We start from the raw sequence: 24,054 nt of genomic DNA, 5'->3' as shown, positions 1-24,054 counted from the left end.
AATTTATTTATTTTATAATTTATTTCATAGGCATATGTATATATATATATGTATTTATTTAATTATTTATGTATATATTTATTTATTTAATATTGGCTTAAATGGCATTCCATAGTCCGCTACTGTGGCCACTTTGTATTGTTATTTTTCACGTTTGTACTTTAAATTTGCAAAAGTAAAACGTTTATTTGTATATATAAAAACTGTCCTGTCTTTAATCATGAAAATGATTTTTTTTGTTGTTGTTGTAATCTTTAATACTTTTTGTATGCATGCTTTAGGTAACATTAAGCTGTCTTTTGCTCTTGCATGTATCCCCTGTGGGACTAATAAAGGTATTCTGATTCTGATCGCAAAAACCAAGCCAATACTATGCTGCGTTCATTGAGCTACGTGGAAGTGGGGAAGGACAATGCTTGATTGCGGATACGTAAAACATTCTAGCGCAGTTTATTGCGCGTTTTTCTATACCTTGAATGTTGCCAACTACGATGCTCAACAGCTCGCTTAACGGAACTTTTACGCTGGTATCAGTTTTGCTTCCCACCAATCACGGGAGTATTGTGTATAGAAAGTATTGAGTTATATTTATCACACTACCTAACATCCCTGAAGGCAACATGACAGAGGGGGAGGTACAACACTTAACCAATCACAGCAGCATCTCTGGAGCGCCAACCAAAACAGTTTGATTTCAAATTCAAACCGCCCGGATACGGAGGATTGGGAACGTCTTTGTTTCTGAAGTCAACTATAGTCAGGTAAATATTTGGTATTACTTAAAGGTATTTATTTCGTTCAAATGCTTTTAAAGGGTGTTACAAAGCACTGCTCACAAACTTAAAAAAACAAGGTTCCTGTACTTTGACGTAGCCATTGTACTGTGTTATGCTCTTGCTAACAATAACAGCTAGTGCTAAATGTTGACCAGTGATATCATGGACGTTGGTTAATGGGGTTTACATGGCTAACTCTATATACAGTCTATGGGCTAACTATAATCCAGTCGAAACTAATGTAATATGTAATCGTTAGCTTACACTCTCTTAACGTTATATGACTCTTAAGTTTCAGCCGACAGTAACAGTTCTGAATGTAACGTAAACGCTGTAAACCATAAAGACAGAGTTAGCTTCTTGTACGTTAACTGTTAATAAATGCAGCATTTCCACTGCATGATACGGCATGGTTCTTAATCACGTTACTTAACTAAACCTGCTCTTTTTGGGCTAGCCATACGTAAAGTGTATAGTACCTGGTCATTTTGTATTCCTGGTACTGGGCTGATACAAGAAAACACTGCAGATCACTGATTTGTCTAAAAGAGTTCTCATTTGCACTACATGGGACATCCTGCATGAAAAGCCATGCTATGGCAATCACACATACACTATTTAATCAACATGGTTTGAAGAGTCTTAGGGAGTTTGGAAATGTAAGAATAATAGTGGGTGTTGTTAGAACATCTCTGTTCAAACAAGGCTGATGCTTATATGCTACTCAAATAATAGGAACACTGGGAATAAATTGCTCCTGAGTTAAATTAGTGTGGCAAAGAAGTGTTGATACTTGCTTTTTCTTTCTTTCTGTGATGGTCTCTTTTGTTCATAATTGACCTCCTTACCCTCAACAGAACATGTCGCGCTTGCCAGTAATTTCAAAAAAGAGGGTCCTCACGACCAGCTCCAGCAGCTCCGAGAATGGCCAAGACTTGGCACCGGCTCAGGTTTGTACGAAAAGCATCTAGTGTTTTTCTCATTGGCTTTACCAAATGTTATAGCTCATAAAAGCTGATTCGTTGCTCTTGCGTTATCCTGGTCGTGTTTTGTGTTTATAGAAAAAGACTCGCAAGGACCCAGAGCGTGTCAAACCTTATGCAGCATCTACCATCATCGGTACCAGGCGGCCTGCAGTTGCTGCAATCAAAGCACCTATTTGTAAGTTTCAAGATTAAACTTAGTTTTCACCAAGGTAAGAATGCACCGAGACTATGTGGGAACTAGATTGAGTCGATGTTGAGGAATTTCTTTGTGCCAAATATATTGAAACACATATTTTTTTTTAATATAGCTCTGTCCTATTATTATATCGAAATATAATCCTATCATTTCGTCCCCCACACAGCTCGGCCAGTCAGACCAACGGGAGCTGCTACTGTGGCTGCCGGTCCTTCCAGAGGTGAGATGATTGCTTGGTAATGGAGCAAAGTGCATAGGCATACTCTTTTATGTCATGGTTGCTGGCCTTGTTTTACAGAACTGTACTGGAGCAGGGATTGAGCATTCAAGTTTGAGGTTATGTCTGATATCAAATATTAGACGACATTTAAGAAGTTATATTGTTACTAACTTCAAATCAAGTTTTATTTATATAGCACATTTATAAACGATTTTTGGTCGAGCCACAGTGCTGTACATATAATAAAAATAGCCTACAGTAACTTGTAGCAAGAACGTTCAGAAGTGCTTTAAGCAAAGGGTGTTATTAAGTTAACAGATTCTGGTGTGAGATGAATTATTCTGACGTGATTTGTTATGCATTGTTCTCGTTCCATCAGGGGTCCTGAAACAATCTATTGCTTCAACAGCACCAAGGGGAAGCAACATTAAAGCAGCTGCTGCACCCACTGGCACAACAGCAGGTGAGAGATCCCACCCAGATATCATCCACCATTTATTCTATTATTTACACCTCTGCTTTTCCTACCATGACATGTCAAGTTCCTATGGGATAGAGGTGAATGTTTAAAAAGCATGTTCTGTAGTGGGCTAGAATAAAATCTGGTGACTGTCACTCCTGTCGATGATTCGGTTGTGTATGCTTACAGTCACAGGCGGGGCCGCTGGCACAAAGCGTCAAGGATGGGACCTGAAGGGCAAGGTCACCGATATGGAAAGTAAGCTGCGTAACTACCAGACCAAGGTCAAATCTGTCAACCAGGAGAATAAGGATTTGAAAAGCATGATGGTCAAAAGCCAAACAAGAGTGACTGATCTGGAGACAAGTGTGGCGGTGCAGAGGAGCCAGATCAGGTACAAGGACCACTGCAGTCAAATATTTTACTTAAACCATAATGTGGTTTATAATTTGTCTTATTTTTACACACCATTAAATGTCCTTCGCTTTCTGTGATTGTTTTTTTCTCTTTAGTGAGTATGAGGAGGAGTTGCAGGCGCTGTCAGGAGTCCGGGAGGAGTTAGATAAAGTTTCCAGTGAGAAGAGTACTATTGCAAAGCAGCTCTCCAACTTAGAGGACAAATACAAGGTCATGGAGACTCTCCGGCAGAGCCAGGAGACGGAGCTGCACACTCTCAAGGTATAAGCTGGGTGCTATCATTGCATAAATATGACCTTTTGCAGGTGCCCTGTGAAGCTGACCATTGAGCGGCCCGACCAAGTAAGGAGGCAGAGGCAGAACGTCCAAATACAACCCGGTGTGGGCATTTATTCATCATTGTGGTACATGATACACAGCCATGACTGTTGAACGACATGTGAACACAGCAACCAGGATCTCACCCACACACACTAACAGGAAAACAGAACCTAAATACACACAGAATTAATCAAACCAACAAGACACAGGTGAGGGGGGAGGAGAAAACACAAGGGCACCAGGTGAACACAATCACCAGACGGGAGGGGGAGCACTTTTCAAACAAAAACAGGAAACAGACAGACAAACTAAAACATAGACAGATCGTGACAAATAGATGCATAAACTACATATATTCACATGATTCCTGTGCAATGTTTTAGGGTGGAACAAATTAATATGCTTCGCCAATAATGAAGCTATATAATCCGTAACGGAGATCTATGGCCCCGGAGATCACTTCCGTTACATGCCCCATACCTAATAACACTAGGGCATACTCTACACCAGTGTTTCTCAAACTTTTTCATACCAAGGACCACTTAACCAATAAAAAAACACTCACGGACCACCTAACTCCACAAATATCCAAAAACACATCGTTTTTTACAAATCGCCTGAAAATTGTACAAACAAGTGGCAACATGTGTGATGAAGGTGTTTATCTGGGTTATATCATGCAATCAAAAGTGAAACTTAATCTCGCTCCATTGCGGAGATATTCCCGCGAGAGTGCGGAAAACTTTAATTAATTAATTAATTAAAAATGTGAAATTTTACCAATATACTCACGGACCACTAGGGGGCGCTCACGGACCACCAGTGGTCTGCGGACCACACTTTGAGAAGCACTGCTCTACACCAGTGGTTCCCAACCTTTTTTCCCAAGAGCCCCCCCAAATGACTCCTGTTGGAAAGGCCGCCCCACCCCCACACACACACACACTCACGGGGGGGGAGGGGGGGGGGGTGCGCAACAGCGGTAATTAAAGTTTAAAAGTCTCAAAAATGCTACAACTACTGTCACACATTGGATGAATGTGAAGTATTTTGTTAAAGGAGGATGAAAGCATAATGAAGGAGCACTATTGGAGTGACTTTGATGGTTATTGGACTCAGGATTAATTCATTTGGATTCCCGCTGTATGAAGAAATGAAAGGACGGCGCAAGTGGAAACAATTCACAAAGGGATTAAACTGTTTAAAACACATGCTCAAAGAAGCCGGATTTTGCCGATGTGTATATGTGGATTCAAAAGAGACCGATCTGATCGGAGCAACTGTGACAAATAATCCAACTGAAACCGGCATGGACAATGACTATGTTTTTAAAAATGCGCTTATCCAGCAAAGCCTGGTTTGGACACTTCTATCAAAGAAAAAATTATACATTTTTGTATTTTTATGCCTTTAATAGCTACTAACTTGAATTTTTATTCAAATGAATTAATCAATTATTTTTTATATTGTATTGTAATGAAGAGACAAGGCTTTTAGTGACAATCATGTATTGAGTTACAATTATATGTAAAAAAAAAATAGATATTTGGCCTCAAATCATCTGAGGCCTGGCGCCCCCCCCTGCGATCTTTGGCGAGGGGCCCCCCCAGGTTGGGAACCACTACTCTACACAATAAGTTGTTCTATTATACAACTGGGCATTTAAAAACCTAAAGTTATAATCCATACTAGAGGTTAGGATATTTTAAAAATCTAGAATAAAATGGCCAGATTTTGGTATAGAATTGAACTAAGCAGTTATTTCGTCTTTCCTTCCTCTCCAGATGAAGCTCTCCATGCAGGAGTCTACTCTGTCCCGCCTGCAGCTGACCCTCAGAGACGCAGAGGAAGAGGTCCGCTCTCTGGGGGAGACAGTGGTCCAGCAGAAGGGCGAGCTTCATGCTGGGGAGATGGAGCGCAGGCAGCTCCACAACTCCATCCAGGAGCTCAAGGCAAGTAACAATGTGGTGTACCAGCTGAACACAACCCAATGACAGCACACTGAAAGGCCTTACAGTTAATGGCACGTTCGGCTGTTTACTATTTATACCTTTCTTTGCATTTCTTTTTCTACTTTGTTGTGTTGTAATCACTAAACATCCAAAGCATTCTAACAAACAGACACATGTTACTTTTCTCTCTGACCAATGAGACTAATATGTCCCTCATGCTTTGCCTGCAGGGTAATATCAGGGTCTTTTGCCGAGTGCGCCCCCTGACGGGCGGAGGCCTCAGCCAGCACCTTCAGCTGCCAGCCACTGACAACAAGACCATAACTCTGGCTAAAACTCAGGAGGTGAGAAGCTATGACATAAAGATATGTTTGTTAGTTATTTACTTTATTAGTAAATAAAAAGTAGTAGTTATGGAGCTTGTGTGTATTTTGTCCTAGTTTACTACAGTTGTTAGTATCATGCAGAGTTTCTGTGATATATTTACTCTCTAACCAGCCAATAACAACTGTAATAATTATTTCTTCCCCTTTCTGCTTTTTAGTCTCACACAGGCAAAACTGCTGACACTCAGAAAAATTACAACTTCAGTTTTGACAGGGTGTTTGGACCCCAGGCTTCACAAAAGGAGGTACAAAAGAAATCACAATTTACAATATAAAAGCAGTGTTCAAGTTATCATGAATAAATACCAGATGTGATTTAAAATACTAATATTGTGTGGTGTGGCGTTTGTTTGTCCATTTGTTGTCAGGTCTTTGAAGAGATCTCTCTGCTGGTGCAGTCTGCGTTAGATGGCTACAACGTCTGCTGCTTCGCTTATGGCCAGACAGGAAGTGGAAAGACGTTCACCATGGAGGGAGCCGAGTATGATGAGGCCAGAGGCGTTATTCCCAGAGCCGTGACACAAATCTTCAGAGCAGCAGAGAAACTCGGAGCACAGGGCTGGGAGGTGAGTGTGATGTCATGCGAATATATATTTCCTACTACACATGCCAATTAGTCTTAAAGTAAACAGTGTTTAGTTCAATCAAACCATTTTAAACACACATTGAGAAATTAGGCTCAACATTAATTTGTTTGCTGATTTAGATTTTCAGTCATTATGGTGCAAGATTATCATTCAGTTTGTCTCCTGTTTGCTGCTGAGTCACTTGATATAGCTTCTTCTTCTCTGTGTTGATTCTCAAACTGCAACCAAAGCAGTTAAAGTTCAGTTTGTACAGTTTAACACTGTAACGGGGAGGCTTAACCAAACACTATTTATCCACCAGAGGCCTGTACTACGAAGCTGGGTTTTCCTAACCTAAATGTTGTAATCATTCCTGTTTTATCTCAGTTCACCTTTACTGCTAGTTTTGTCGAAATCTACAATGAGACACTCCGGGACCTCCTCTATACCGGCAAAGCCAGCAAGAGGCCCGAGCACGAAATACGGAAGTCAATAAACAACGAGGTGACGATCACCAGCCTGACATATGAGAAGGTCACCAACGAGGATCAGGTACGCCAGGCAGTTATCTAAGTTCACTTGCAGGTTCAAATGAGAATGAAAAAAGTATGATCGGTATTTCAATGAACTGCATGCACACCGTGTCATCCGTGCAAATGTTAATTAACGGAAAATGATCTCTATCATCTCCTCCTCCTGCCAGGTTCTCGGTCTGATCATGATGGCAAATCACAACCGCTCCACGGCCCAGACATCCCAGAATGACCGCTCCTCTCGTTCCCATTCAGTGTTCCAGCTGGATATCGAGGGAGCCAATGTTGGCAGGGACGTCAAATGCAAGTGTGAGTATGAACCCACTCATTATGGCAGTAACCAATGTGTTACACTTGTATATTTAAAACATCAAAACTGTAAATGAAGAAAGATTTCTGTTGTTTGGAGGTCTAAAATTGCTGTTGTTCATCTCGTTTTGAAAAATCGGATATTAATGTATATTACATTTTGTTAAATGTTTCTTAAATAAAAAATGTAATGTGTTTGATTATGTGTGTGCAGCCACTCTGTGTCTGGTGGACTTGGCTGGCAGTGAGCGCTTGCTGAAGAGCCAGTCTCAGGGCGAGCGCTTTAAGGAGATGACGGCCATCAACAGCTCCCTGTCCAACCTGGGTATCGTCATCACGGCTCTGGCCAACAAGGTCTGTATGCAGGACTTCAGAGAGGCTGCGGTTTATCTTATGAGTCCGTAAAGCCTTGGATTAATGGTTTATTTAGACCAGGGGTCTCCAACCTTTCTTCATCTAAGAGCTACTTTGAAAAAATGAAAGTGGCCAAGAGCTACTTGCATCACATCGCTTACTTATTCACATAGCCCTCATCAGTTGAATTAAGCTATACTTTTGTACACATGTGAAATTGCAATACTTAAAGCTTATCACAAATCTTAACTTCACATCAAGGTCCAAGAAAACGAAAATGTCTCTCATATTATTATGGCCCACATAGTGAGTACTTCACTGAGAATTCACATAAATGTCCTTAATCACCACCTGACAAGCATCGTGCACTTATGGTCAAATAAGTGCATTCACTCTTTTTGACAGTCAGTGAGATGAATGGCACTGCATGGAGTCCACCATAGAGGGGTCTGCTAGAGTGCACTTAGGTTCACTCTAATAGAGTCACTTAAATGTCCATCAGTCAGCCTTGTTCTGTATTTAGATTTCATGATATTCATGCCAGAAAAAGCTGCTTCACAAAGGTCTGTAGAACAGAACCAAATAAAGCAGACGTGTTCAGTGCTGCTTGGTGATGTTCTTATAGTTTTCTGGGTCTACAAGGCTCCAGAAATGTTGTGAGTTTTGCTGAGACTTAAGCTGAACATGATTTTGGAGATTTATAACCTCCATCTCCACAGGATTGACACTGAAAAGTTCAGCCATCTTTTTCATCTTCTTCATCTTGACATGCAATTATAAACCATAATAAATCAACTGTATATGCAGGGGTGCACATAACTTTTTTGCCCTGGTTCTCAAAGGAGCACCTGGAGATGTTGCTTGGTGCTCATCCTTAAAATGAAATAAACCGTAACTTTTGAGGGGTCTTGACTTTATTTGCCAGACACACGGCACTGAACACACATGCAGAGGTGAACACAGAACACACATGCAGAGGTGCACACAGAACACACATGCAGAGGTGCACACAGAACACACGTGCAGACAGAGGTGAACACAAGACAACATTAGCACGAGCAGTAATCCTACAAACTGTCATCACTACCCTCCTGACTGTTCTCCTCACTGTCTTCCTCTCTGTCAGACATGGTAGCTGATGATGTAGGCCTACTACTTTCTCTCTGGTTGAGTCTGTGATTACTGTAGCTGCTTGCATCCACAAGTCAACAGCTGGGTTTGGGTCGAAAGTCTCTGTTGTCATCTCAGACAAGTGGATGTAATCAAATAAGTATGTGAACATAACCAATAACCTACCATAGCCAATAACAAATGAATGTAACTTATTTTATTTGTGTTGTTCATTCATATCTTATTTTACCTTAACATTTATTTATGCATTTTTTGTATCTCTCCAGTTTTAAAGGATATTTTTGGTTACTGTCCTATAGTATACATTGGAATGATCTCAAACCTGTTTATCCCAATAATTATAAAGGAGTGCCTTGGAAATATGTGTTTACATAAATTGTGACCAAACCGTTTGAACTTAGACTAAGTGAACTATCTAAACACTCTGAGTCCTTTACCTCACTGAGCTGTAGTTATCAGCCTCTCAGTCTGACTGGAGAGGACTCTCCCTCCACATTATTGTAGAAACATCTTCTTCTTATATCCGTTAGAGCAGCTAGCAGTGCACCAGATGCTAATAACAACAGCGCTGGTACCGGTGCACCCTCCCTCTCTCCCTCGCTCACTCGCATTTTGGCTGTGAGCTGCGGGCGCCAGATAAGCCAACATCCCCCATTTTCATCACTTACAGCGCCCATCGTACAGGGCAAATTAAACGTGTAACCGGGGTGAAAAGGGTGTTACATTTACTTAATTATTAATATTGTTACATCAAGGCCGAAAATTAGGATGAGCCCCAACGGTCAAAATGTTTTCTTCCCTCCCAGAACTGCCAGCGCAGCGCCTCCACAGATCTGGAGGCCCTAGGCGAACATCTAGCCAGCGCTACGGGCCGGCCCTGAGTTCATATCATGGTTCATATGCAACTCGCAAATATATTTCTCTCTCGCTCTCTCTCCTCTATTTTCTCTGTTCTCTTTTCTCTCTCTCCCTCTCTCAATGTTGGTACGCAAATGCGCTTTGTTTCAAATGAACCGGTGCTCTTTTTTTTGGCGGAGGTGCGCATGCGCACCAGTTATGTGCAGCCCTGTGTATAGGTCTAGCCTCCCTATATCTGTGTGAAATTGTTCCATCTTCAAAAACTAATACTTCTGCAGTCTAGCTTCTAGCTACGGTCTTCTGTTAAAAAAAGGATACTGAATGTCCTGAATGTGGCATCACTAACATGACTTGAGTCTGAACACAGCAGACAACAGCATTATAAAAACAAAAATAGTGCATGTGGGTGCACACTCACATTCTCTGTCTTACTGTTACATTAATCCCATGAATGTATGAGATTAAGTTAGCTTCATCATCTCAATCAGTGATTAAGTGAATAATAAAGTTTCTATCGGGTCACTATCAGCCTGTCACTCATTATTTTCAGGGCGGGGTTTGGAGGAACGGAGAGGAGACGGTGATCGCGGAAGCTTTCCTCCTGCCTTCACAAACTTCACACAAGTATTTATCAACTGAAAATGGCTTGCAATCCAAGACTTGATTAAATCCACCAAAAACCTGACATGACGATAACGAGTGTTTTTCAAAAAACACAAATCCCTCCCTGTGTGTCTCTGAGCCGCAGCGACACGGCCTGATTCAGAGCGGGTCATTCTGCTGTTGGTTCTGGACTGACTGCTCCGTGTGTGGTGTCGCTGTGCCGCTGCCACGTCTGTTCCTTGATCTCTGCGTCACCGACCAATTTTATATTCGTGTGACAGAAACAATTCTAAAATAAAAAACCGTTATTATCCAGCCGCGGCTGAAAAATCAAGAAGCAACCTTACTACGCTATAATCGATAATCGAGCGGCGAGCTACTGAAAAGCTGCCCGACGTGTTGGAGAGCCCTGATTTAGACCCTACATCTAAATTCTACCATTCAGTATCCATTCTGCCTGTGACATCCATTCATTCTGTTTGTGTTCCAGGACATTCACGTGCCATACAGGAACTCCAAGCTGACGTACCTCCTGCAGGGCTGCTTGGGAGGGAACAGCAAAACGTGGGTGTTTCAACAGAATAGCTTCAAGTCCCCAGCTGTCTGTTTGGTTGTGTCACTCAAGCTCTAGGCAGTAGACTTCTCTCTGCTATCACTTGTCAACATTTAGAGGTTTTATCAGAATCATGAGCTAGCTTGGCTGAGCAGAATAATTGACTTTATCATCTTTGGTAATGGTTTGCTGGTTTTAAAATCGGAAAGGAGTCCATTATGAGTTATTTTATTCTAACAATGTTTTTTGTCTTTTTCTCATCTCAGCTTGATGTTTGTGAACATTTCCCCAGAGCTGGACAGCTTTGGGGAAACGCTCAACTCGCTGAGGTTTGCCAGCAAGGTACGGGTCAGATATGGCTGGTTAATGTCTTAATGCACAACTTCACTATATTAATGCTCTGACGTGTAACTCTAGATCAAATACATTTTTTAGGGTATGTAAGAAATGTTCTGAGGAACCTATGTTGTCTTATATGGTTTTGTCATCAGCATGTTCTCCAAGTTATTTGATAATTGTTTGTTAAAGATAAATGAAAATACAGTAGTTCTTGAATAGACCAAAATGTATCGCAGCTTTTTTTTGAATATTTTTGAAAGAAATGCTGTTTTAACAAAATTACTCATTTGTAACCATGAAAAGAAAAGGGAAACAAATGTGGAAATTAAAGTGAAGTTATTAAACGAGTAAATAAAAATGGGGATATTTTACGTGAAATAAGTCAATAAAAGTGTGGGAATACAAAGAGACAAAAATAAAAGCAAGTAAAGTATTGTAATATAAAGAGAGAAATGAACTGATTAAATGGGACAAATGTAAAAATCAAAAGGGATAAGAAAAGAGGATCAAATAAATACTTTATATATAAAAAGTATACAGGTAGTCTTTTGCAAATAAAAATGCTTTTAGTTATTCTGTATGGAGTTTTTTATTTGGCTGTCATTACTTCACATGGAACACTTATGTTATATTATAGATGTTTTATAATTGTGTCATAACTGCGACTGTGATTTTCGACATGTGATTTATTTTGTTGCATTCTCTCTCTTCGCAGGTGAACGACTGTGTAATCGGAACTGCAAGTGCCAACAAAAAATAGACCAAAACGCTTAAAAAAACAAACAGTTATTTTCTTATATTTTAACCATTATGTTCCCAGAATGAAATATTTATAATTGTTTTCTATGCTTAAACATTGTTCACATGTGTACATACGCATGTTTTTAGATGGTGATTTTTTTTTTATGGACATAAATAACCTATATTCTTTTTTCCCGTTTATATGTGGAGCTGCTCTTATAACTTGCACAAATAATAATTAATAAATGTGTCAAACCAATACTGTCATTTTTGATTTTGGTGACATTGTGGATTTCTATCTCTTTTTCCATTTTATCCACATGATCTAATAAAGACACCTTTTTTATTTCCTGTGCGTGTTCATTCCAAACTAATCTTTGCAAATTGTTTCTCAAACATAGAGCATGTCAATGCATTTTTGTCAACACAACTGAAACTATTTATCTAAACCTCCAGTGTTTTTGACCCTATTACTTTGTTTTGACTGACTTTAGTATAATTTAACTATGACATGGAGGTCCTCTTGCTGGTTGCCTTTTGGCTAGTGCTTACCCAACTCTGAATCACAAAATGAATAGGTTTAAGAGAAGTTTGTCATGACCAATGCCGTTTTTTGACTTCATAGATGCACTTTAGTTAAATACTTTACGTTACATTATTTCTTGTATGTTTGTAATTTTTAACAGTAGATGGAACAAATATGGAAATGAAATGTGCATATTTACAGCATATTGGCATTGTGGGTATATTCATCACATTACAGTTTTTACTCACTATTCTAAATAATCTTTAGCTTTCTTCCATTATTGTTTTACACTTTAACGCTGTATTCCAATGTTTATTTTCCATTGTTATTGGATGTATTTTCTGTCGGCCGAAGTCTGGCTCGTCTGTCTGGAATCCTTTTAAAGGCGACGCGTCGCTGTCTGTCAGCCGCTGCAGGAGAGCTCAGATGGGAAGAACATTTTATAAAAATGGTCCCCAAACTTCAGGGCCTGGATAAACCGGCAGGACACCCTGCCGTCCGCTCGGACAGAGACTACTTCTGAAGGCGGCAGTGTCAACTAGAAACGGTGAGTTTAATGTCCGCTGCGGCTCATGTTTTCTGTAGCCAGCCGCCTGCTAGCTAGCAGGCTAACGTCACATCTGTATGATAAGAGTGCAACTGTTAGTCTGCTGTCTGGAGACACAGCCAGCAGACTAACATTTCCACAGCAAAGCCAGCTTTCATTTCAGACCCACAGCTCTTCTTCTGTAGCTTGTCCGTTACTAAAAAAGTGTTGTTTTTTTACTCCAGCTGTTGATTTCCCCATGAACTAAAAATATCACAATAACAAAGTGGCGTGTGGGTCATGTATGTGATGTGGGCAGTTCTGTTCAGTAATGAATCACGTGATGTGTTCTTGTTCTCTGTGAAGTACATAATGACACTGTTGATCTGAGTTTTTTTTATAATTGTCATTGTGTTCTCAAAGTGCAATCAGTTCAAGTCTACAATGGTGCTGCCTGATTTAACCCACACATGACATTGCATGCCATACAATACAAATGCATATATAACTAAGCTGCTAATAAACACAATGTGCAGCAAGTCTTTGTGCAGCACTCTGTTTCTGAGTTTTAACAAAGACACTTCAAATTGACACTTAAGGTTAGGGCTGCACTTCTTCTGTCTCAAGTAGGACTCATTTGCAGTGTACTCTGGGTAAATTATGAGGCTTCCTTGATTGGCCACTGTCTACTCTGCATTTCAAATCTCTGCTACAAATGATGTGATCAAGGATGACACTCTTAACTGCAGAACTAATCTGGGAGTCCTTTTGGTTAGGTCAGGTTGAGAAATAATGCTGAGTATTAGATAATAAACTGAATGTGGGCATTTTGAGCAATCAATTTGAAGGGTAATTGTTAGCATTTAAGTGTTTAGATTAGGATTACTGCCTTATGTTTGCTCAAAAGGGCAACTTCTGTATTTGTTGACTTTACCAATGGGCTTGTATCTGAGTGTTAAAGTAAGTAAATACTTTTTTACTTATAGGTCAATGTTTATTTGTATAGCCCAATATAGTGGGTGATAGGTTGGTTTAACCGACCACCAGTTGCAAGCTACATTAGGGCACTGTAATTCAACAGTTGTGACATAACGATTTGTAGAATGGTGTTAATTCAATTTAAGTCATTTTAGAATATACAGATTGTGGAAGTGTTGAATAATTTGCATTATTTATACTGTTGTTTCTTTTTGTCCACTCCAATATTTCAAGGAGAAAGTTGTATTAAAAGACTTGAATATGTAATTTATTTAACAGCACCAGAAACTAGTTTAACAACAAGCAGTGGATTGACAGAACATTAATCAGCAGTTATTGAAGATTAATTAATGATATGTTTCGAGTCATTTTCTAGTCATGTTTTATATCATTTTATACTAAAATACTTTTATGTTTTGGACTGTCAGTCCGACAAAACAAGACATTGTTACAAGATGCTCCTTTCATCTGCGTGAATCTAAGTCAGAAATGTTTATGTTTTCAGATTTTCTATAGAATAAACTATTACTAGATCGATCAAACACTAAGGAAAATCATTATTATCATATTTATTATTTTAATAAATATTGAATATTCTCACTGTAATGAATGCATATTTCATTGTAGGATTGTTTTTTCTTCATATCACACTAGTTCAATTCAAAACTACCAAATAGATTGTGAGTATCTCGCTTTATCAATTCTGGGTTTAAATGAAAATGGGTTGAGAATGGCAGTCATATGACATTTACACAGGTTATTCACACATATCTGGATTTTTAGAAAGTCCTCTGATCAATTTGACATCTTTTTAATCTCGCATCCTGACATCAAGCCTATAGTATTATCAAGATAATAGTATAAACTGTCCAGCAGTAAAAAAAAAAAGAAAAGGAAATAATCAAACCAAATCCAAATAACGAGTTTAAACTGGCAGTCATGACAGTGTTCCTGCCCCCCAGATGCAGTCCCTGCCCGTGGAGGTGGGCAGCAGCAGCAGCTCCGCCCCCAGAGACACATCTGGCCCGGTGGTGCAGGTGTGCTTCCCCAGCACTCAGGGCTCGGTGCTGGGCAGCCTGAACCAGCAGAGAGAGGACGGCCAGCTCTGTGACCTCTCCATCCACGTCCAGGGGCACGTGTTCAAAGCCCACCGCTGCGTGCTGGCCGCCTCCTCACCATACTTCCATGACCAGGTGGGAGATTAAGTTGCTGATGATTTCTGGTCAGAATAAACACATCAAAGCTACATGGAGTCATACTCATTCATTTCTGATCTGCACCATGTAGGAAATGTGCCAAATAATGAGATTCAAAGGCATGCATCCTCCCTGTTTCTAAGCATGTATACATACTGGCAGTTTGGTTTAGCCTGATTTAGCATAGAAGGATTCAAAGAAAATTGATATGACTAATGATTCAAAGGGAAATATTTGACTTGATTAGTCTTTTTGGATATACTGTACTGGGAACGTTTATAACAGGACATGCTGCTCAAAAACCATTTATAGAAACAATTAAAGGAACAGACACTTAATTAAATAGAATGTCGGTTAAGATTAAATGCTTAATGTTGCCAAGAATTCAATAATTAATCATTAAACAAATGGTCATTCAGAAACAGCCTGAAGAACTCCATGTGATGCATGCACATTGAAAGTAGTGGTGCAAGAAACATTTGACATTAAAGAGATTTGTTTTGTAAAGCCATATGGGCCATACTCTAATAGAGCCTGCTATATGTGGCATGGCTTTTCTTAAGTTGACAGCATAGCTGAAAATCATGTTCTCCTGATTATATAAATAACATCAATTAGAAAGGATTCATTTCCCATCACAATAACTCTAAAAAGAAGAAATTGGAGAAGTAAGCTGTTGGGAGGAGGTGTGGGAGAGGCAGGACAAACCCTACACAAATTAATTAAAGGGACCTATCATCCTCATTGCCAGGTTCATATTTGTATTGTGTGCTTCCACTGTGACATGTCTCCATGCTTTAATGCTCAAAAAGCTCTTGATTTTTCTCATACTGCCTGTGCTGCAGCACCTCTTTTCACCCTCTTCAACCAATCAGAGCCCAGTCTGCTCTGATTGGTTAGCTGGCTGGCTCTGTTGGGATTGGTCAGCCGCTTAGAGATGCCCCTTAGCCTATCACGTAAAATGTGTTGGAGTGCTAGCCAATAGAACTGGATGTTACATATTGATGTAATTATGTAACGGAAGTAAACAAAGAAGTCCAATGGAGGCGTTTCAGGCAGGGGGGGGAGAGAAACTCTCTAAAGGATCTTTAGGATTTTAGTCTTTGCAGATAATTTACATTCACAAATATCTAGATAACGCACTTCAGGAAAGGAAAACCCTAAAAAGCACAATGGGGCCCCTTTAAAGTATTGTGATGTATCCCCCCCCACCACCAGGTGCTCCTGAAGAACATGTCCACAGTCTCCATCCCGGCAGTGATGGACCCGCTGGCATTTGAGAGCGTTCTGAGCTGCGCCTACACCGGGGAGCTCCGCATGCTGCGCGACGACATCGTCAACTACCTGACGGTGGGCAGCGTCCTGCAGATGTGGCACATCGTGGACAAATGCACCGAGCTGCTGAGGGAGGGCCGGGCAGCAGCGGGCGGAGGGGGAGGAGGGGGTGCAGGAGGAGGAGGAGGAGGAGGTGTGCTGGACGGGGTCAGTGTTGGAGGAGGAGGTGGAGGGTTCGCTAACCTCGGATGCAGCAGCAGCAGCAATGGTGAGGGTATGGCAGGCGGGGGTAACAGAGCTGGTAGTGATGGTGGCGTGGGCGATGGAGTCCCCCAGGTGGTGGGGTCCAAAGAGCCGCAGCGTGCCTCCCTCCCGCCCAGCCGCCCTTCAGTGAGTGAGAGTCAGTCCCCCAGCAGCACCAACTACTTCAGCCCCAGAGACGGGGGCGGGGCAGCCGCAGCCAGGGCCTCAGCTGAACGAGGCGGGGCCAGCAACACCCCCAGCTACTGCACCCCATCAGGAGGAGAGGAAGCCTTCCTTATTGAGGAAGAGGAGGATGACTTAGAGGATGAAGAGGAGGAGGTGATGTACCACCAAAGGAAGAGAGGAAGAGGAGGAGGCAGCGGGAGGAGGAAGAAGATGAGCTCAGCGTCGGAGCAGGAGGTCGGGGTCAGTGACAGCTTTGGCGTGTCTTCCTATCAGGTGAGGCCCCTTGAAGTTTATCTGGAAAGCTCTTATTTTGGAAAAAAAGGAAGTCATATTTTCAGTCTTCAGCAGTTTAAAAAAAATGGACTTAATAATAATAGTAATAATACATTTTATTTGGGGGGCGCTTTCATAGGACTTGACTTTTAAAGGTCCCTTATACTCTTTTTCAACAATATTATAGGTCTGAGATACATACAAGACATGTCTCTGAAGTGTTTGCCTCGATACAGATCATGCATCGTAGCATGCCCCTCTGTTTCAACCACCCTGTTTCAAAAGTGCTGATTCTGTATCTGTTGCTATAAATGCTAATGAGCTGCTGGACACGCCCCTTTGGAAAGTGATTGGTTAAAAAAATATATTGGTGCTCTTGGAGGAGATTCAGGTGATTCTTTCACACACAGTGACATCACGAGCTACCCACAATGCAACACACGCCATATATATATATATAAATACGCCATTTTCCTGGAGGTGCTAATATCCTGGAAGTGCAAATATAAACAGCTAGCTAACGTAGCCAGGCAGAGCGCAGTAGGTTTTTTTTCTGAATTAACGACCGAAGAAATCGCTGCATGTCTTCGGATTACATCTCTGGACTTGAGCGGTGTGCTTTAGGTCGTTACCAGCGTAAATTAGAGCTGTGTGGGTTGTCGGATTGCCTTTACAGACTGCCTGCAGATGTATGGAAAAACGACAGTGGCCTTCGTCGATTTTGGCTGCATCTACGTCTAATTTCTGGAAACACCAGGTGAATACCCCACTTGTCACAATAATATTATCATGCCATTACATATATGTGGTATTTTAGAGTTGACTAGATATTGATTAAGGCAATAGATAGACTATGATATTCAGTACAGGAAGCTCAGCAACACCTAGACGGTGTACGGCTGCTTGCACCTCGCGTAAAACAGCGGATACCGGAAGTACGGTGTCGCGCTCGGCCCAATACCCGTATGTGTCTGTGAAAGAATAATAGGAGTACTTTTCCCGTTTAGTTCCGTTAGTACCTCTTATGTCGCGTTCACACCAAAAAGAGTACTTAGTGCCGGGAACTTTTACCCCCATTTTTAGTTTTTAATTGCAAACCACGCCCCGTAAAACTCTGAAATGTTTTGTAGAGCCGCCATTTTATTATCCTCGCATTAGCATTATTAGCATTAGCATTCGCCCAGCGCACAAACGCAGAGAGACTAACTTATGGCAACACAAAAGAAAACATGGGAGCGGTGGAGGTGTCGGCGTTCTGGCGATTTATTCGGAAGGCTTCAGTAGAAGCTGCTGGGAGTCCCAGCAGCTTCTACACTACTTCTACTCTGCTCATTTGCGTAATCTTCCCTCAGGGAAAAGTATTCCGGTGTGAACGCGATCGGCTCGTTCCGTAGGGGAACTAAGTGCTGGGAACTAAGTACGGCAAAGTACTTGGTGTGAACGTGGCTAAGGTGGGCGGGTGTTACCGTTTGGTTATTGGCTATTGGCTAATGGTTGCCAAATACAAAAAAACAGTTGTGATGTCACAACGTGGCCAAACCATAGGGCCAAACCTGATTAGCTCATTTTCAGACAGGTTTTATAAACAGGTGGATCAGGATAAAAAGAGACAATCTTTTTTCCTGACACTAAGCGAATCCCTTAACACACTGGGGGGACATTTTTGTGTATAAAAGACATAAAAAAGTAATACTTTGACCTTTAACATTTTGTCTGTCAACAGTTGATGTTGATAAACAGTATTTTCATCTTTGTTGAACAGATGAATATGGTTTGTTTTTAGGGATGCACGATATTGGTTTTTTGAAACCGATAACTTCCTGCTTCTCAAGACCGATACCGATAATAAAAAAAAATGTACGCCACTAATTATTTTAACGCGATTAACGCATGTGTAAAAAATACCATCTACAAGCTGATGCTGACAGCCCCGCTCCTGTCGCCCGCATGTGGCAGACCACACTTCCACGCTCACCGGCAGGCACTGACTGGCCATCTGGAGGACCGGGAGGGTGTGTGTATGTGTGGCCCGAGCGAGCGAGAGAGAGACCTTACGTGCATTGTTGTTGTTAGCATCTGGTGCTAGCTAGCTGCGCTAACGGATATACGGAGCTGTTTAAATGAAAACAGAGGAGCGACATTTCGCCACAACTGCGCCGAGCACTTGACTTTATGCAGGAAGCCAGACAGTGGGACATTGTACGAAAAGTCAGCACACTCAGCACGGATAGTGCGCAACATGATAGCGTCCAGGCAGCTCCGGTTCGAGCATATGCCTTGAGTTGCACATAGCTCCAACGCCATGTTTGTTTACTGTCCTGGCTTCACGGCCGCACACCATTTACGTCACAGCCAGGCATGAGTTAGGGAGCGCTGGATTTGTGAAAAACTCCCCTCTTCCTAAACCACTAATACCACAGTACTGGCAAAACGGGAGGAGCCGAGTGAAAAACAAGCGCCCCTCATCCCAATCCACCCACACCGCAGTATTTTTTTCTTTTTTTTTACCCAAAAAATATATTGTATATTATCGGGGCTATTAATACTGGTATCGGGTTTATCGGGATGACGTCATAATTCCTAATATCGGACCGATAATTATCGAGCCGATAATTATCGTGCATCCCTATTTGTTTTGGACCCACAGTCATGGAGCAATATCTAAAGAGGAACATGGTTTTATTTTATTGAGCATGTTTTATTGTCCCATTAAAAACATTTTTTAAAAAGATGGTATCTAGAAAATATCGTATGTATTTTTTAAATAATTTTGATGTTAATTGTACTATTGCAAAAATGATTTAAGGGCCATCGGGAGCTCTCCTTTTAATATTGGTCTTAACCAAATGTAGCATTGTTATTTATAATTATTAAAATGGGATTAGGGTCCTTTTTAAAAAACGAAAACTGTAAATTCTATGAAACACTTTTGGAAGACTCAAAAGTCCATGTTAGTCAAGCATCTTTTCCCTCATCCTTTTGATTGTAAATGATAATAATGCAAGGTTTTCATTGACAACATGACTAGCTTTCCCTAACTGTTTATAACGAGCATTATCTCTGACAGGACGGGGATCACCTGCTGAGGCGTCCTGCCTATAGCCAGCCCAGCATCATGCCTCGTAAACAGTGGGTGGTGGTGAAGACCGAACGCATGGAGGACGACGACCTCATCGTGGTGTCCGGGGAGGAGGGGGGAGAAGACGAGGAGGACGAGGAGGAGAGGGAGATGGAGCTGGCCCGAGAGAGGGAGAGAAGCAACTTCAACATCTCCAACGTTAGGAGCCTTTCAGCCGACCTGCCAGCCAGAGCAGAGAGCGACATGGACTCACAGGTGAGCTGAAGTCACTCTAAAGGCACATTGTGAAGAGATTTATCAAGTGATTCCATTTCTATTTGTAAAAAAAATGTTGGGGGTTCATTTGCCACCATTAAGGGGCGCCAACGTTTCAAATTGCACACAAAGAGGTTAAAACAGCTTCTCTCTGCATCTGAACTTTATTTTTTATAAACCTTTATGGATAAATGCAGCATATAAGACTTGCCCTGCACTGAGTGTCCAACGTGCAGGTGTTAGAGAAGTCTTTTAAACACTGGAGATTAATTCTGAGTCTAAGTTTGAAACATGCAAAATCTAAGCATTTAGACAGATTCAACTCCCCGTTCTCCTTGTGTCCCCAGGTGGACTACTGCCAGTCTTCAGAGGACTACCTCAAGTTTGAAGGCAGTTTAATGGACCAGACTCTGGCTCAGCACCTCCATGACAGCACGGCGGGTCAGAGCCAGATTGCTAACCGAGCCGTGTCGGCGCTGCTGGGCCAGGTCCAGTCTGCAGCCTCGGCCCGGGCCCAGCTCTTCCCCCTGGACATGCAGGGGAACCAGATCCTCCTCTACAGCCAGGCCTCCGGGCTCTCTCTGGACGGGGCCCCCCCTCCCCTGGGGATGGCAGGCGGTATGATGGGAGGAGCCTCTTTCAAAGGGCCCAGTCTGGAGCACGGCGCAGTCCATTTGTCAGTGCAAGGCGGCCTAGGAGTCGATGGCATGGACTGTGGGGGGATGGGAGGTGGCGGCAGTAACAGCACCACTGGGGGTTCTGGGAAAGTGTTTATGTGCCACTGCGGTAAGACCTTCACCCACAAGAGCATGAGGGACCGCCACATCAACATGCACCTGGACCTGAGGCCCTTCCACTGCCCCGTCTGTGCCAAGAAGTTCAAGATGAAGCATCACCTGACGGAGCACATGAAGACGCACACGGGCCTCAAGCCGTACGACTGCCTCGGCTGCGGAAAGAAGTTCATGTGGCGCGACAGCTTCATGAGGCACCGCTCACACTGCGAGAGGCGCGGCGGGGCGGGGGAGGGCGGCGAGGGAGGGAGAAGAGGGGAAGGGGAGGATGGGCACAATCTGATGTCCTCTCCTCACCTCCTCCTGTCTGCAGGTGAGGGAGGACAGGGCGGGGTTCTGGGAGGAGGGAGAGGAGGCGTGTCGGTTTCTTCTCACCATTTTTCCAACAGTGTTCTGTCGCCAGCAACAGGAAGCAGCAGCAACGGTGTGAACAATATGGCCGCCGCGGGGGCACTACTAGGGGTCTCCCAGAGTCAGGGCGCAGGGATGTTTGCCGCTCTGGGGTTGGGTCGAAGTGTGTGTGAAGAAGACGTGTGTGAAGTCAGTGCTAATGATAGCAGCGTGACCTAAACCAGAAGTGTGTTAGGTCCAACGGGAGCCTCTTTGTCAGGTTTCTTGTTCCTGCTGCTGTTTTTAAATTATAGAAAATACACTTTTAACTGCCAGCACCCAGTATTTCAAACAGGAAGTGGGTATTTTGGCAAATAATCGATGATCCTGTTGGACACAGGGTGAAGAACCTGAACATATTTGTGGAAAAGTGGGACTCTGGATGCTAGTCAACTGCCGAGAAGTTTGTGAAACGATCTGCGGTTGTGCCATCACAAGATATCTTTCCTCCTAATAGTAACCTCATTAAAGAAGGACCTTTGAGCTAGTGAGTAAGCTATTGTTTCAAAAATACCAGAAGTTTATTTTTTGGAAGAATGCTTTGCGTGTTGAGTGGAAACCAAAAATGAAGAGACAGTGCTTCACTAGCTATCAGTAGAGTAAAACAAATGGCTGTTCTAATCTGCTGTTCTGCAGTGATGTATTATAAGGAATCAGTCACATGATTGTATTCAAACAAGCCTACAGGAGAAAACACTGCACAAAAGAAAATAAGTGCTAAAGTTGCAGATATGTTTCTCCTTGATACATTTTCTTCTCAGTTTCCCATGTAACAACCTGTTAGCACTGCCACGTTGTTTTGAGACTCTACGGTGCTGCTTTACCTGAAGCCCAGACTGGATTACAGTGGAAGGAACAATCTAGTTTCCTCATCACAAGGGAACACTGTTTGTCTTTCGGCTTCTTATTCACTAACCTGTACAGCCTGAAAGCTACTTTTTTTTAGACTGAATGTTATGTAGTTAAAGTAGCAAATGAAAAGATCTGTTTTTAACACAAACACTACCTGTACCTGATGAGTTCAACACTTGCCCTGTGGAGATTTAAAAGCAGGAGGAAGTAGAATTTCTCATTGCTTTTACTTTCTAGTTCTCAAGCTTTGTGAAATATATTATTACTGTAAATATATAGAAATATATGTCATCAGACCTGGGACAAATGCTAACTTGTAGTACTGGTGCGTTTGCTGCAGTGTGGTCTGCTTTAGAAGTGAGTTAGCTGTAGAGAAAGGGGTCTGCACTGCCTAAAAACATTATCTTAACCCACAGTGCGTCTCTCTGATAATTCAACGAGGATTATTTGAAGCCAGCAGCGGTAGATGGTGGTCTTATTTAAGCTATACAGTGTATAGTGTGTTTACAAGCGTACCTCCTCTGAATGGCTGACAGAACAGAAGTGATGGAGCCACATTAAAAAAGGAAGCCTTCTTTTCTCAGTAGCTGTAAAGAAGTCAAATAGCTCGTTTTTTCTCATTAGATTTAATTTATTTGACTGTAGATTTTTTTTTTTTTGCGATATCTTTAACAGTATAGTAGAGTAGTGCAGGTTGACGTTGACTTTTTATTGATCAGAGGTCAGCAGTTCCCCTCTGGTCGTATTTATAAGCACTGATTTTGGTCCAACACCTAATATAAATTATTTAAAGATGGGTTTGATTCACATTTTCCAGATGAATATATTAATTTCAGGTAATGTTAAGATAAGCGACGCTTTGATTTCACTTTGGTGAAGTATCTACAGAACACTTTTATTCCAGGAACATGCTCAAAAATATATAACTAGTCAAACATGCTGAATATTCTATTTAATTTTCAGTGACATATTAAATGGAATTACAAAAAAAGTGTATCCTTGTACACATAAAAAAAAGTGCTCTCAAGATGCCGAATATAGATTTGTGTAGTTTAAACCTCACAGGAATGTAATGTCTTTATAGAGGTACACTATATCATGTTATCTATTACAGTTACAGCTAGATTGCAAAATATTTGTTCACCTCAACCTTGTTTTTCATTTTAAATTGTCCAATTATCATTTTAATAGTAGTTTCTCTTTATCATCAAGACAAACCCTGTTTATTTACATTATAACATGTTTTACAAAGTGCTGTGTCCTTTTAAGGTGTAAGTCACATTTGAATAGATAGCCTGTTTTAAATGAACTATAGACAAATATGGTTTTATGTTTATGATGAAATAATATTCACTTTCAGAAAGGCGGTGATTTCGAGATAATGCTAATAATGTGTGTTTTTAAGATCTGTACCAGTGTAGCTACAGCACAGGACAGTGAGTGCTGAAAGAAATATGACACATGACCTCTTTAACATTCGACATGCCTTCAGAGATGTTTTACAGTTGCGTAGAGCAAAGAGATAAGTGATCGATATGTTTTACCTTCTGTGAAGTCTGGATATGGATATTTTTTTACAAAGGTTTGGAGCCAGGACAAAATGAAAGGACTGTTTGTACGTGTTCAGTGTGACCTCCAGTGTGTCCTCCTCTATGACTGCTTCTGTTGTGTTTTTGTTTCACATTTGCTCTGTTTGTGTAGTCCTCCGCTGAACATGTACAGAGAAAACACAGGATGATTGTTAAAGGAGAACGTGCCCGAGACGGGGCGGAGCGTGGAG

General features: G+C 41.7%; 2 protein-coding genes across 3 annotated transcripts; both read left to right on the top strand.

The window, feature by feature from the left end:
* The first annotated feature begins 648 nt into the window (after nt 1-648).
* Nucleotides 649-11,960, top strand: kifc1 (kinesin family member C1). The gene is made up of 17 exons (XM_034198913.1): nt 649-761; nt 1,634-1,726; nt 1,838-1,937; nt 2,125-2,178; nt 2,558-2,641; nt 2,828-3,032; nt 3,151-3,316; nt 5,161-5,328; nt 5,559-5,672; nt 5,873-5,959; nt 6,083-6,280; nt 6,668-6,832; nt 6,984-7,122; nt 7,337-7,476; nt 10,559-10,632; nt 10,888-10,963; nt 11,676-11,960. The coding sequence occupies exons 2-17, from the start codon at nt 1,637-1,639 to the stop codon at nt 11,718-11,720; spliced, it is 1,905 nt and encodes a 634-aa protein (XP_034054804.1). The 5' UTR covers nt 649-761; nt 1,634-1,636; the 3' UTR covers nt 11,721-11,960.
* Nucleotides 11,961-12,588: 628 nt separating this feature from the next.
* zbtb22b (zinc finger and BTB domain containing 22b) lies at nt 12,589-23,456 on the top strand. 2 transcript variants are annotated; one of them, XM_034198893.1, is made up of 5 exons: nt 12,589-12,774; nt 14,700-14,924; nt 16,146-16,904; nt 19,972-20,238; nt 20,586-23,456. In XM_034198893.1, exons 3-5 carry the CDS (start codon nt 16,161-16,163, stop codon nt 21,600-21,602), a joined length of 2,028 nt encoding a protein of 675 aa, XP_034054784.1. In that variant the 5' UTR covers nt 12,589-12,774; nt 14,700-14,924; nt 16,146-16,160; the 3' UTR covers nt 21,603-23,456. The 2 variants fall into 2 exon arrangements, with proteins under 2 accessions (XP_034054784.1, XP_034054783.1); XM_034198892.1 differs by having other exon boundaries at nt 14,694-14,924.
* The last annotated feature ends 598 nt before the right edge of the window (nt 23,457-24,054 follow it).

Source organism: Gymnodraco acuticeps, unplaced genomic scaffold (assembly GCF_902827175.1).
Source record: "Gymnodraco acuticeps unplaced genomic scaffold, fGymAcu1.1, whole genome shotgun sequence".
Classification (NCBI taxonomy): domain Eukaryota; kingdom Metazoa; phylum Chordata; class Actinopteri; order Perciformes; family Bathydraconidae; genus Gymnodraco; species Gymnodraco acuticeps.
The sequence above is the reverse complement of the archived record's forward strand: the minus strand, read 5'-3'. Positions and strand labels throughout refer to the sequence as shown.

Bases quoted from the DNA above. Each gene is read 5' to 3' on its own strand.
- kifc1 (XM_034198913.1), top strand. From the start codon at position 1,637: ATGTCGCGCTTGCCAGTAATTTCAAAAAAGAGGGTCCTCACGACCAGC. The intron at 2,642-2,827 runs GTGAGAGATCCC...GTATGCTTACAG, and splicing joins ACCCACTGGCACAACAGCAG to TCACAGGCGGGGCCGCTGGC. The intron at 5,673-5,872 runs GTGAGAAGCTAT...TCTGCTTTTTAG, and splicing joins CTCTGGCTAAAACTCAGGAG to TCTCACACAGGCAAAACTGC.
- zbtb22b (XM_034198892.1), top strand. From the start codon at position 14,694: ATGCAGTCCCTGCCCGTGGAGGTGGGCAGCAGCAGCAGCTCCGCCCCC. The intron at 14,925-16,145 runs GTGGGAGATTAA...CCCCACCACCAG, and splicing joins CACCATACTTCCATGACCAG to GTGCTCCTGAAGAACATGTC. The intron at 20,239-20,585 runs GTGAGCTGAAGT...TTGTGTCCCCAG, and splicing joins AGAGCGACATGGACTCACAG to GTGGACTACTGCCAGTCTTC.